This window comes from Dreissena polymorpha, chromosome 5 (genome assembly GCF_020536995.1).
Source record: "Dreissena polymorpha isolate Duluth1 chromosome 5, UMN_Dpol_1.0, whole genome shotgun sequence".
NCBI lineage: Eukaryota > Metazoa > Mollusca > Bivalvia > Myida > Dreissenidae > Dreissena > Dreissena polymorpha.
In genome coordinates, this window is record NC_068359.1 from 102462554 (window position 1) to 102476065 (window position 13512).

The following is a 13512-nucleotide window of genomic DNA, read 5'->3' on the forward strand; positions in this document are numbered from 1 at the left end:
ACTTCATAGGTACATTGATCATGACTAGAAGATAAACACTATTGATTCTCAGGTCACTCGGTCAAAGGTCAAGGTCAGGGTAACCTGAAATAGTAAAATGGTTTCTGGATGATATTTCAAGAACGCCTTTGCCTAGGATCATGAAACTTCATAGGTACAATGATCATGACTCGCAGATGACCCCTATTGATTTTCAGGTCACTAGGTCAAAGGTCAAGGTCATGGTGACCTGAAATAGTAAAATGGTTTCTGGATGATAACTCAAGAACGCTTATGCGTTGGTTCATAAAACTTCATAGGTATATTGATCATGACTCGCAGATGACCCCTATTGATTATCAGGTCACTAGTTCAAAGGTCAAGGTCACAGTGCCAAATAACGTATTCACACAATGGCTGTCAAGGTCACGTGACTCAACTTAGAAAAATGGTTACTGGATGATAACTCAAGAATGCTTACGCCTAGGATCGTGAAACTTCATAGGTATATTGATCATGACTCGCAGATGAAATAATGATGAAACTTGACCAGGATGTTTGTCTGGACGATATCTAAGTCAAGTTTGACATTTAGTAAAGATTGAATGAACCGACTCCACTCAGGTGAGCAAACTAGGGCCATCTTGGCCCTCTTGTATTGGTGTTCTTTTTGATCCACTAGTCTGAATAATTATCTAATGATGATTAATATGTGAAAATTTGCTTGTCTGACTTGATAGATAAAGGGTATATTAAAGTGATATTATGGACATATTTATGTCCCCCACCACTATAGTGGGGGACATATTGTTTTTGCCCTGTCTGTTGTCAAGCGGCGCAGAAGGGGACATAGTGTTTCTGACAAACACATATCTTGTTCATTGTTGAATTGAGCTGAAAAGAATTAACAGGTCAAAAGAGTTAGTTAAAATGTGGTTACTGACCAATTACCTGCAACTCATCTTGCTACCAGTTGTTTATAAAAAATATATATTATATTTGATATTTTACATGACTGGACAGTTCTCTAAGCTGAAATGATCCGTAAAACAAAATTGTGTCTTTGTGTCTTATGAACGAATCTGCACTAAAACTAAATTTAGATTCACATCGTAAATCGAATCATTTCTGTAGTCAGTTGTCAAAACAAAAGTACGGATGATATTCAAATGCATTATTTTTCTCTTTCCGGGATATTGTTTTAGTATGTTGATGCTGCATTAACAAATATAAGTGTATATGAAGTGAAAACACCAAAAATAAAGAATGGTTGCGATAGACACCTATAAACTGTTAGATGCCCATAATATCACTTTTATGATGCACTCTTTATTTATCAAGATAGGGTAGTGTTTCCAAACAGGCAGTGAATAACTCAAACACTGTTCATAATGTTTGTGTTTTTTAGGTTGAACTCGTTTGTAGAGTGCGTGCCTCACCATGTGCAGTTTGACAGCTCCAATGCCCTGGACATTGTAAAACAGTATCATTTTCTACTGAATGTTTTTGCTGAAGAGTTGCTGTATGTTTTCAATTTCATTGACATGAATTTTTTTGGATTCTAAAAACAGGGATGTGTTCATTGGATATTAGATTTGTGATTTTTTTTACAATGCCTTATGTAAGACTTAGGATGTCAAGAAATCACATTCTTTCAGATATGGCTGGAAAGTGAGCAGCATTTAAACAATTAATACAAGTACTAAAGGGTATTATATGGCAACAAATCTTGGCATGGATGTTGCCATCTTGTTTGTCACATGATTACCCACTCTGGCATTGCTAAACATTCAATTTTATGTTAGAGCAAAATCCAACACTCTGGCATTGCTCAACAATAAATTTTATGTTAGAGCAAAATCCAAAATCCACAAAAACAAGTTTGTTATAAAACATGTCGATTTATCTGAAAAAAAAAATTAACCACATATGCTTTGGCTTGCATGGTTTATATTTTACAATATCAAAGTTTTTTCTTAAAATTGTAATATATTTTTTTTAAATCTGTACTAGTACTTTATAATTCTTTTTAGTACTAATTTACTTTTATTTAGTATTTTACTTCATCCTTGATTATTGATAATTTAAAATTGATTATTTAAAACAAATTATGGCTGCCTGGTTTGTGCAGTGGTTTATATGCACGCTTCTAGCAGAGGTGACCAGCATTGACCTCTCATTGCATCTGCGGTTTATGACAACCATCCTGCATGGGCTGGTTTTAATCTGGAAACTCAGGGGTTTTCAAAAGCAAGAGACTACAGAAAATTCAAGGCAACTTTCTTGTGTCTAGAAAGTCAATAAGTTACCTGTAGGAGTGGTGGGACACACTTTATGTCCTTGTAAAATGCATCATTAGATGCAGAAAGACATCATAAACCTTGAATTACACATATGTTCCTTAAATGAAATGATAAATTTGTCTTTTATGCCCTCTTCAAAGCACTTTGTCATTTATGGATGGATTTGAAACAACTAATCACAAATACCAACCAGCATTAGACAACATGTTGCATGAAATACCAGTCTCTTTACCTCAAAGCTGAAGTTGACGCTAAGAGATAAACAAAATGTTTTTATCTATAAAACTGCTTGAAATTTCTTGTATCAGCCATAACTTTGCTATAAGGCCCAATTGATGCAAAATGGTTCCATGTGCGTTCTAATTTAAATGTCACATGGTACCTTTTTGCACCAAGAGGGCGATATATTGATGGATTTTGAAATAACTTGGCGATAAAAGGTTACACTAATAGGTCAAAAGTCAAACAGCATGTTATTGAAATTAGTGTTGTCTTGAGACACAAGTGGAATGTGAGGGCATCCATTAAATACTGACACATGTCTGGATAAAATTCTTTTCAATTATTTAACCCTTCACCACTTAGATACATATTTTCACGCATTTGTAGTCCCTCAGTACCGGTAAGTTAAATTCAATTAAAGACCTTTCTTACTAGATCCAATTTTTAAAGGTTTTAGTTTCAACCCTTAGATAAACTGATGAGCAGCAAACAGCATAAATCCTGAACAGACTTTGTTTTACTCACTGGCTTTTCTGGTTTTATGCTGTTAGCACATAGCCATTTTCTCTTTGCTTCTAAGTGGGAAAGTGTTAATAAATGTGTCTTGTTCTGTGTAAATTGGGCAAAATGCATGTGCATAAAGTGTCGTCCCATATTAGCCTGTGCAGTCTTCACAGGCTAATCAGGGACGACACTTTCCGCTTTAATGGTATTGTTCATTTAAAGGAAGTCCCTTTTTACAGAAAATCTAGTTGAAGCGGAAAGTGTCGTCCCTGATTAGCCTGTGCGGACTGCACAGGCTAATCATGGACGACACGTTATGCAGATGCATTATGCCCAGTTTTCTCAGAACAAGACACAAATAATGTCAATGGACCTTAAGAACCACCTAGATATGACATCGTGCTGGATGCGTCAGACAATGTGGCCACTCGGTACCTTCTCAATGATGCCTGCGTGATAGCCGGCAAGCCTCTAGTGTCTGGAAGTGCTCTCAGGTTTGAAGGACAGGTGAGTGAATGAAGACTTTTTACTTGCAGACCAATGACTGTTTAGCCCACTTCAACCAGCCCACAACAAGTAATAATGTTAAAAAGCTGGATATTTCACATGTTCCACGCTGAAAACAAACACTCAATAATTGTATTTACATATTAAAGCAGGCAATAACATAAATTTAATCCCTGAAGATCAACAGAAATCCTTCATTGCATCATGTGTCTTTTAATTGCCTATTGCAAAGATCAAATGTATAAACAGGCGAAGCTCTCAATTTGAGACTTCTAAATGTATACCTGTTGGCAGAGCTCCAGATAAAAATTTGGTCAAATTCTTTTTTACTCCCTATTTTAAAAATTAATTCTTATTTCACCCCCTATTTATAAAATTAATTCTTAACAATATATTACCAAATATTTTTTTATTCATTGGTTTTGACACATCAACAATTCACCATTTTGGTTTATAGTCTTGGAAAAGCCTGGCTTTCCTTCTCCGTTTCTTGCTTTCCAATAATCGGACAGCTTTTTCTGGTCTGAACCTGAATGCTTTTTGAGTGCTTTAGATTCACAGTCATTTACGCAAGAGCTTATAAGTTTATCAATTATTGACGAAACCATGCTTTGGGTATTTGAATCTAATTGAAAGAATGCATGCAGCGTGGACTTTAGACACTGAAATGGCTTTTTTGCCTTCCACGCTTCGATACACCGCTTCGGTCGGCACTTTTGATTTTTTATGTAAAACTGTCACTGACACTTGGTCTTAGGTCATAATGGCCTTTTGGTCGCCGTTAAAGTCATATCAAAAACTATATTGAACATTTAATTCTAATGACATATTGAATAGGTACATGTATTCAGTATATTACTTGTGTATAAAAACAACGATAAGTGTAATTAAAAAGGTACAATAAACAGAAATGACTCGTCTGCAATACTGGGAGAACAGAATCGAGACCGTTTGGCGTTTCGACGGTTCTTAGGTGTGGCTGCTCCTCACAGCAAACGCTTGAGTGACGATTAAAGATTTTAAAGTTGTAGTTTTAATTGTGCGCCTAGACGAGTCAGAACCGGGATGAAATGTTTATCGTATATAATTTGCTACTGGAAGTTTTACGCACGTTTGAAAATTTCGAATTCGTGTTTTATTTTTTCAATGCGTAACATTACGCAAAGATTTTAAATCTAAATCGTTATTTAAGAAATTAAATTCGTGTTTACGCCTTTACGCATGTTATCTGGAGCACTGCCTGTTGGAGTGAAACAGTAACAAACTCTTGGTTTGCGCATGTCATGCCATCTACCAACCAGTCCTATCTATGTCCATCAATTCTTTAGTATGTCCTCTCTATCACTCAGTCAGTTTTATTTTGTTTTTTTTTAGAATTAATCAAAATGTTCACCAAGAGGAGACAATGCAGATAACTGGCCCATACCTTAATGGTCATAGTCACAAATAAGGGTTATCGATAAACCTAAAAATAGGGACCATTTAACGTGTATAAAAAATTAAGTGGACATGATATTAGTGTTCATAGCCTATGCCTTATTTCAGTTGACAGTGTACAGCCATAATGAAGAACCAATCTATCAATCTTGCTTATCAAAGTCTGATATGCCTTATTTCAGTTGACAGTGTACAACCATGAAGGGGGGCCATGCTACCGTTGCTTATATCCCAAACCTCCCCCAGTTGAGGCTGTCACCAATTGTTCTGACGGAGGTGTCCTTGGTGTTGGTAAAAAATAAGCTATTTGTTGCATGTTTTTTTTTGTCACAGCTTCTTTAATGTAATTTATTCTCTGGTCAATGAAGATAGAACAAATCCCAACGTCAAATACAGTCTATCATGTACAGGTTTTTCATCACCCCCACTCTGCATGTTCAAGTCTACTGTAGTATTTGTAAACACTAATTTCTTTATGAATGTGCCAAATGTGTTGTTGGCCACCCTGGTCTTCCTGTGTTATGTTTCAGTGCCTGGAATCATAGGCAGTCTTCAGGCCCTAGAGGCTATCAAACTTGCCTGCAAGATGGAATGTATCCTTGCTGGTGTTGTAAATATTTGTTTTTATCCCATCATCAGACGTGCATTTTCCAAATAAACCACTGTGAAATAAATTTTCCTCTATTTCGGCAGTGCTGAAATATAGCTGTCAGGCGCAGCGGAGAATGGTCATATTACTCGGAATCAACTATAAAGTAATCATTTTTAGTAAAATCGAATCAGATTCAACAAAACAAACAATTTGATACCAAGATGTAATATATTTTTAACACATACTGCAACTAAAAAAACAACAACATTATTTACAAATATTAAGTGCGCGTACTCGTGACATCATTATTAACACGTCATACGACACAATGAATGTTATTTCACGCTAAAGCTGCAGTTGTTTAGTGTTTTTTTTTCATTATTTCTTAAAAATCAGGGACGTAGAGGTATGATAAACAGACAAACAGGTTAGTTACTGATCTTTTTGTAATGTATTAGGCTCGGCACGATTCAAATAATAAAAAAATGTTTGCTTAAAATAACTTTGGGATTTTCCGTGTAGTTCGATTTTCCTATTCTATTTTTAAAGGCTCGTGGTTCAGATTTTCTAAGCCTGGCAAAATAAACTTTGCTTTATTCGGCACCAACCTAGTATTCTCTATGAGCTTCACTCAGGGAAAATGGGGTTTAATGTCTTCAGGCCCTAGAGGCTATCAAACTTGCCTGCAAGATGGAATGTATCCTTGCTGGTGTTGTAAATATTTGTTTGAGCCTCACTCTGGGAAAATGGGGTTTAATGCATGCAAAGGAAACAGATAAAGTTTATATGATGGGTTGTTATAAAATAGATTCGGTAAAACCAGTAGGCTCAGGGATCAAAAATGAGCCATGTTGTGCAAAAAAGAGTCTAGGGACAGTGTAACTTCAGATATGGCTCTGCATCAGAACTTTTACTCATGAGGAATTATAAAGCCTCCTAATGAAACCACTCAACCTTGCATGATTTTATAGCAGACAATGTAGCGCCTTAACACACACTATTAATGTCCTTGACTGCTATCCAGCCAGTTACAGCAGGAAACTGCTACTGTTTGATGCCCTGGATGGTCGGTTCACAGCAATCAAACTGAGGGGCCGGCAACCCTCGTGTCCTGTGTGTGGGGACAGCCCCACCATTGTGAGGGGCAGCCTAGTGGACTATGTGCAGTTCTGTGGGGCCCAGGCCTCTGATAAGGTACTGGTGGGGGTGAGGTAAACAGGGGGGGGGGGGGCGATTAAAATGGTTGTATGTAAATTCTATTGGAATTAAGTCCTTCTGGTTATTGTGATGGTATGTTAATTGTGATGTTAATAATACTGTAACAATTTTTCAGGACTGGTCCTATATTCTGGCTTTTGGATTTTTAATCCCTCTTATCTGTTTATATTGAAAAGATTTTGTCATTATCTGCTTTTATGAAGAGGAAAATAATTGAGTGGAAATGCAACAGTATATTGTATGTTATGTTGTAAAAATGCACTTTAATTGTTTGAGTTTAAACTTAATTTGATTAAGGTTGATTCCATAACAAATCTTGGCCTTCTGACACAATTGAGTCTCTTTCCTGCGAAATCAAGCACTTGGTGTCTTTGGTTAAAAGAATGTCTTTTATTCGCCCGTCCATCTTTCCCTCTGCTCTACATCTACTTAACCCTTTGATGGATTTTGCTCAAATGTGGTTAACATTTTTGGGTAATTGAGACATATATATTAGAAATGGGCCATTTTCCAACAGCTCAAGTTCAATGTTACTTATTTTAGACCCTGAGGTTATATTTGTATGCACCAGGTAGGGTGGCATATAGCAGTCATTAACAGACTGTCTGTCTGTTTGGCATTCCATTTTCTAACCTACATGACTTTAAGATTAAGTGTGAGTTTTATTCTGGTCAATTGATTTTTGGCAAAGTTATGAGCCTTTGACTTAGAAATTTTCTCTATAATAACCGGTTCTGGTCGGATGATTTTTCACAGAGTTATGGCCTTTTAAAGTTTTCCATTAACTGTACATATAGTGCAATTCTTGTCCGGGCTATTTCTCAGCAATTAATGACCGGAATTCAATGAAACTTTATGGGAAGCTTCACTACCAAAAGGAGATGTGCATATTATCAGCCAGTTCTGGTCGGATGATTTTTCACAGAGTTATGGCCCTTTGAAATTTTCCATTAACTGTACATATAGTGCAATTCTTGTCCGGGCTATTTCTCAGCAACTCATGACTGGAATTCAATGAAACTTGATGGAAAGCTTCACTACCAAGAGGAGATGTGCATATTATCAGCCGGTTCTTGTCAGTTGATTTTTCACAGAGTTATGGCCCTTTGAAATTTTCCATTGTACATATAGTGCAATTCTTGTCCGAGCTATTTCTCAGCAATTTATTACAGAAATTCAATGAAACTTTATGGGAAGCTTCACTACCAACAGGAGATGTGCATATTATCAGCCGGTTATGGTCGGATGATTTTTCACAGAGTTATGGCCCTTTGAAATTTTCTATAAACTGTACATATAGTGCAATTCTTGTCCGGGCTATTTCTCCCCAACTACTAACTGGAATTCAATGAAGCTTTTTGGGAAGCTTAACTACCTTGAGGAGATGCGCATGTTATTTGTGGGTTCTGGTTAGATGATTTATTAGAGAGTTATGGCCCTTTGAAATTATGAAGTTGCTAAACCATTCATCGTATTGATATGCCCTGCATATAGGAACATCAAATGTACCTAACATTTGTTTATACATATTATAAATATAACTTAACTTACCCATTGCTGTACAACTCATGTGTTGAATATTTGAGCAGCCATAATTTAATTTGCATGTGAACTGGTTCATTTCACAGAGCACCATACAAACAAAAGACATAGCTGTTTAAAATCATTTCATCCGTTTAATGCAAAGTCCACTGTTGTTGTTGTTGTTACTGCATTTGATCTTCGATTTTATGTCATTATATATAAGTGTGTTCACACGTATTACACTAACATAATGTTAAGTGATCATACCTTGTTATCTTCGTCGTATATCTATTTTAACATGCATAAATGAGTACATTTTCGTAGGTTATTGTCAGACCATTCTCATTTCTGATCTGGTCGCAGCCATTTGTCGCGTTGCATTATGGTCAGGTTTGAACTATTGTCTGCAGTGAACTAAGCATGAAACAGGTTATTTTTAGATATGATGTAATCTCTGTTAAATACTTGTTTAAAGTGGTGTATCCATCTTTCTAAGCGCCCATAGATTGTTTTACATAAATTTTTGTTCAAAATCCAATATGGCGGTGTCTTTTGGCGTGATGTCATTTCAATGCATTTCGAGCGTTCATGACCACTTTTTGTGGTCAATCGACGTCATTGACCCATTTTTTGGGGCAATGACCATTTATTTTGGGTACATGACCAGTAATTTTGGGGCAGGCGACCAAGAATTCTTGGTCGGGCCATAAAAACTGGGCATTGACCAACCTTTTGGGTCGCTCGAGTATTTAAGGTTTCAGGAACTTTATTAAAAAAATTCAGTCAGGCCATAACATCAAGGGCATAACATCTTTTATTAATTATTCAGAAACTTCTAAGAAAAACTTAATATAAACTGAGTTCATATTAATTGCTACTGTAACTAAATAATAGACTTTAACCCAACAAAGATATCTTATATTAATATATTAAAGATTGTTTATTTTATTTAAAACGTATACTCTTGTGGTGAATGAGTGTTGGACACTTGCGTGAGAGAATTGTTTAAAATATTTGACTTGTTTCTGAGAAATCATCGTATTGTGTGGTGTATTTGAACCGTTAAGAAATTTACACTGTTAATGTTTACGTTGTGTTAATGAAAATATAACTTCTATGAATTTCGACGTTAAAGAATAAAAGATTAATGAAGTTTTAAAATGACTTGTTTTCCTCGTTTTAGTAAATAAGCGTAAGAACCACATTATTATTATTGAACTATTATTGAACTATTCCTGACAAGAATACGGAACAGTTAGCTCGCAACAGTATTATTTTGTCCAAAGTTATGCCCCTCAAGACGTTTCCTTTTATCTGAATATAAAGTGCAATATTGTGACAAAAAAAAAAATTTTGGGAGCATCACCCGTCTCCGACGGTTTCTTGTTTTGCAAAGTTATGGGCCTTGGACATAACAATTGTCTCTAAAAAAGCTGCTGTGCGGCTTCCAAGTTTAGTTCGGGGCATTGTGTTTCACAAACACAGGTCTTGTTATTGTAATATAATTTTCATGTTTGTGTTTGTTGTATGTGTCAATGACAATCCTCTAAACTATCTAAGGATCGTCATAAAACAGTCATCCTAACTTAAGGTAAAAGTCACATACATGAGTTGGAATATTTGTATGTCCCCCACCAACTATAGTGGGGGACATATTGTTTTTGCATTCTCTGTTGGTGTGTTTGTTTGCCCCAACTTTAACATTTTGCTATAACATTTGCAATATTGAAGATAGAAACATCATATTTGGCATGCATGTGTATCTCATGGAGCTGAACATTTTGAGTGGTGAAAGGTCAAGGTCATCCTTCAAGGTCAAAGTTCAAATAAATAGCTTTAAAGTGGCGCAGAAGGGGACATAGTGTTTCTGACAAACACATATTTTGTTGCATTTTTTTATGTATCATTTGCCTTTTAATACGTTTGTCCATATGTGCGTTCCAAAGACTGTGTTTTGAACTTCCATTTAACTACAATGCTGATCAAACTTTAACTTTCACTGTTGAATAACCGTAATGTGTAGATAATAGTAAAGATTGGAATTACGGCTGTGATGAGTTTTGGCAGACTTATAGCCCTTTGTCTGATTTTCCACTAGAGAATATACATGCATAAACTCACAATTTTTTTTTAAATTCCCCATTTAGCATTAGTTGAATCTTGCTAAAACATTCACTCTTTAATAACATTGATGTGTAAATTGTTGTAAATAAAGGAATTTGCCTTTGTCTTTTTGTGAATTGATAGTGGATTTTTCTGTATTCGTCTGTGTCTGTGATAACAAAAAAAATTCTATGCAGCACTTACCTTGTTGTTTTTCCAGGACAAAGCTTTGACAGTGCTCAAACAGGACGAAAGAATAACAGTACACGTAAGTACACTGTATATATCTAGCATATTATACTCTGCTGAAACAATTTGGATGTGTTATTAATGTTATTCAAACATACAACCGATTTATGCAAATTAACATTACAGTAATCAGATCTTTCCAGTTCTTGTATGAATTATAAGTTCAGAACGGTCAAGTTCCTCATAATTGGCAAGAAAGTTGGTTATGGCTTGCAGAGGATCCATATTTGCTTTGGTGCTGTTGGATCAAGCAAGGCCACTGGGATCAAAATACAATTAGCTGTGCTCTGTGAAATGGGGGTTAATGCATGGGTGTAAGGGGTTGTCGTAGATTAGCCTGTGCAGTCCACACAGCCTAATAAGGGACAACACTTTTCACTTTTAGGAATTTTTTTGTTTAAAGATAGTCGTGTCTTCGCAAAGAACAAGTTTATGCGGAAAGTGTCATCCCTGATAAGCCTGTGTGGAGTGCACAGGTTAATCTGGGACGACACTGTATGCACATGCAATAAGCCCCCTTTTCACAGAGCAAGACTCAAATGTAAAACAAACAACAAGAAGTACAAGAAACTTTAAAGAATTTGTAGGTGTGAAACATATTTCTTACATGAAACAATAATATTTGATGAACAAACGTCAGTGACAAATAATCATTATGATGTCAGACCTATAGCTGCATTGATTTAATGATATCATTATTAACTGAGCCTCATTATGTGAAAACTGACCCTAATGCTTGTGCCTAAAGTGTCGGAAGTCACAGGCTAATCTGGGAGGGCACATGCATTAAGCACAGTTTCCCTAGAAGAAGGCTAATTTGAAAAGTGGTGTTTGTAGGACTACAAGCAGTACATAGAGGAGCGAAGACCGCACGTGCTGGTAGATGTAAGGGAACCAGTGGAGATGGACATATGTCGTCTGCCTTCCCCCGCCATCAGTATCCTATCTAGTATTAGTTGTAACACGATCTCCTAAAACCTTTTTTAGCTCAATTTTTCAAAAGCCAAAGGCTTATTTGAGTCGCGTTCTGAGAAAACTGGGTATAATGCATGTGCGTAAAGTGTCGTCACATAAACTGGAGTTTTGCTTTGAAGAGACTTTCTTTAAACAGAAAATATCTTAAAAGTGGAAAGTGTCGTCCCTGATTAGCCTGTGCGGGCTGCACAGGCTAATCTGGGACGACATTTACGCGCATGCATTTAACCCTATTTTCAAAAGCCAAAGGGTTATTTAGACACTCTTGTTTACTGAGTAGAACCAGTGCGTGTTGCCTTAAGAGGAGATCCAGAGAACGCACGCAGAGAAACAGGATCGATCAAAGAACCTCATCAAGAACGATCACTTTGACTGCAGTAGTTAATTATTTTAATTTTTATACGCCCGTCTATGACGGGACGTATTATGGTATACCCCGCGTCTGTCCGTCCGTCCGTCCATCTGTCCGTCCGTCCGTCTGTCCGTCCGTCCGTCCGTCTGTTAATGTCGTACGCTACGTCAAATATCCTTTGACAGATTTTCTTCAAATTTTAACACAATCTTAATATTGATAAACCCTGATCCCCTTTCGTTTTTGACGGAATTCTGAATTGTCGTTCCAGAGTTATGGGACTTTGTTCGTCAAAATTTCGTGATTTCATTGAATGTCCTACTGTAGCTCAAATATCCTTCGATGGATTTTTTTCAAATTTCAACACAATCTTAATATTGATAAACCCTGATCCCCTTTCGTTTTTGACGGAATTCTGAATTGTCGTTCCAGAGTTATGGGACTTTGTTCGTCAAAATTTCGTGATTTCATTGAATGTCCTACCGTAGCCGTCCGTCCGTCCGTCTGTTAATGTCGTACGCTACGTCAAATATCCTTTGACAGATTTTCTTCAAATTTTAACACAATCTTAATATTGATAAACCCTGATCCCCTTTCGTTTTTGACGGAATTCTGAATTGTCGTTCCAGAGTTATGGGACTTTGTTCGTCAAAATTTCGTGATTTCATTGAATGTCCTACCGTAGCCGTCCGTCCGTCCGTCTGTTAATGTCGTACGCTACGTCAAATATCCTTTGACAGATTTTCTTCAAATTTTAACACAATCTTAATATTGATAAACCCTGATCCCCTTTCGTTTTTGACGGAATTCTGAATTGTCGTTCCAGAGTTATGGGACTTTGTTCGTCAAAATTTCGTGATTTCATTGAATGTCCTACTGTAGCTCAAATATCCTTCGATGGATTTTTTTCAAATTTCAACACAATCTTAATATTGATAAACCCTGATCCCCTTTCGTTTTTGACGGAATTCTGAATTGTCGTTCCAGAGTTATGGGACTTTGTTCGTCAAAATTTCGTGATTTCATTGAATGTCCTACCGTAGCCGTCCGTCCGTCCGTCTGTTAATGTCGTACGCTACGTCAAATATTTATTACCTTACTACTTCATTGGCGAACGACGGGCGTATCATGCGCTCATGGCGCAGCTCCTCAGTTATTAGTATCATTGTTCTTCATTATTACGCTTGCGCCATCAGATCTTATTTAGACGGTAGAGTTGTGTTACATGTATTAGATAGGAGAATCTCAAATTCGGACAGAGAGTTTTCACGGACGAGTATATTGGCTTTCACAACAGCACTAATACATTTTTAGCATTAAAGGGATCTTTTCACGGTTTGGTAAATTGACAAAATTGAAAAAAGTTGTTTCAGATTCGCAAATTTTCGGTTTAGTTATGATATTTGTGAGGAAACAGTATTACTGAACATTTGCCATAGTCTAATATAGCCATTATATGCATCTTTTGACGATTTAAAAATCAAAAATTATAAAGCGTTGCAACGCGAAACGATTGAATAATTTGGAGAGTTCTGTTGTTGTCGTTT

The 13512-nt window shown here is 36.5% G+C and overlaps 1 protein-coding gene across 1 annotated transcript in view; it reads left to right on the forward strand.

Moving 5' to 3' along the window:
• Window positions 1-13512, forward strand: part of LOC127881922 (adenylyltransferase and sulfurtransferase MOCS3-like) — a 28558-nt gene that overhangs the window by 13966 nt on the left and 1080 nt on the right. The window contains exons 5-11 of the mRNA XM_052430135.1: window positions 1388-1462; window positions 3398-3515; window positions 5135-5243; window positions 5483-5545; window positions 6569-6738; window positions 10610-10657; window positions 11476-11575. Of these exons, the coding sequence (XP_052286095.1) occupies window positions 1388-1462; window positions 3398-3515; window positions 5135-5243; window positions 5483-5545; window positions 6569-6738; window positions 10610-10657; window positions 11476-11575 (683 nt within the window). The remainder of the gene's footprint in view (window positions 1-1387; window positions 1463-3397; window positions 3516-5134; window positions 5244-5482; window positions 5546-6568; window positions 6739-10609; window positions 10658-11475; window positions 11576-13512) is intronic.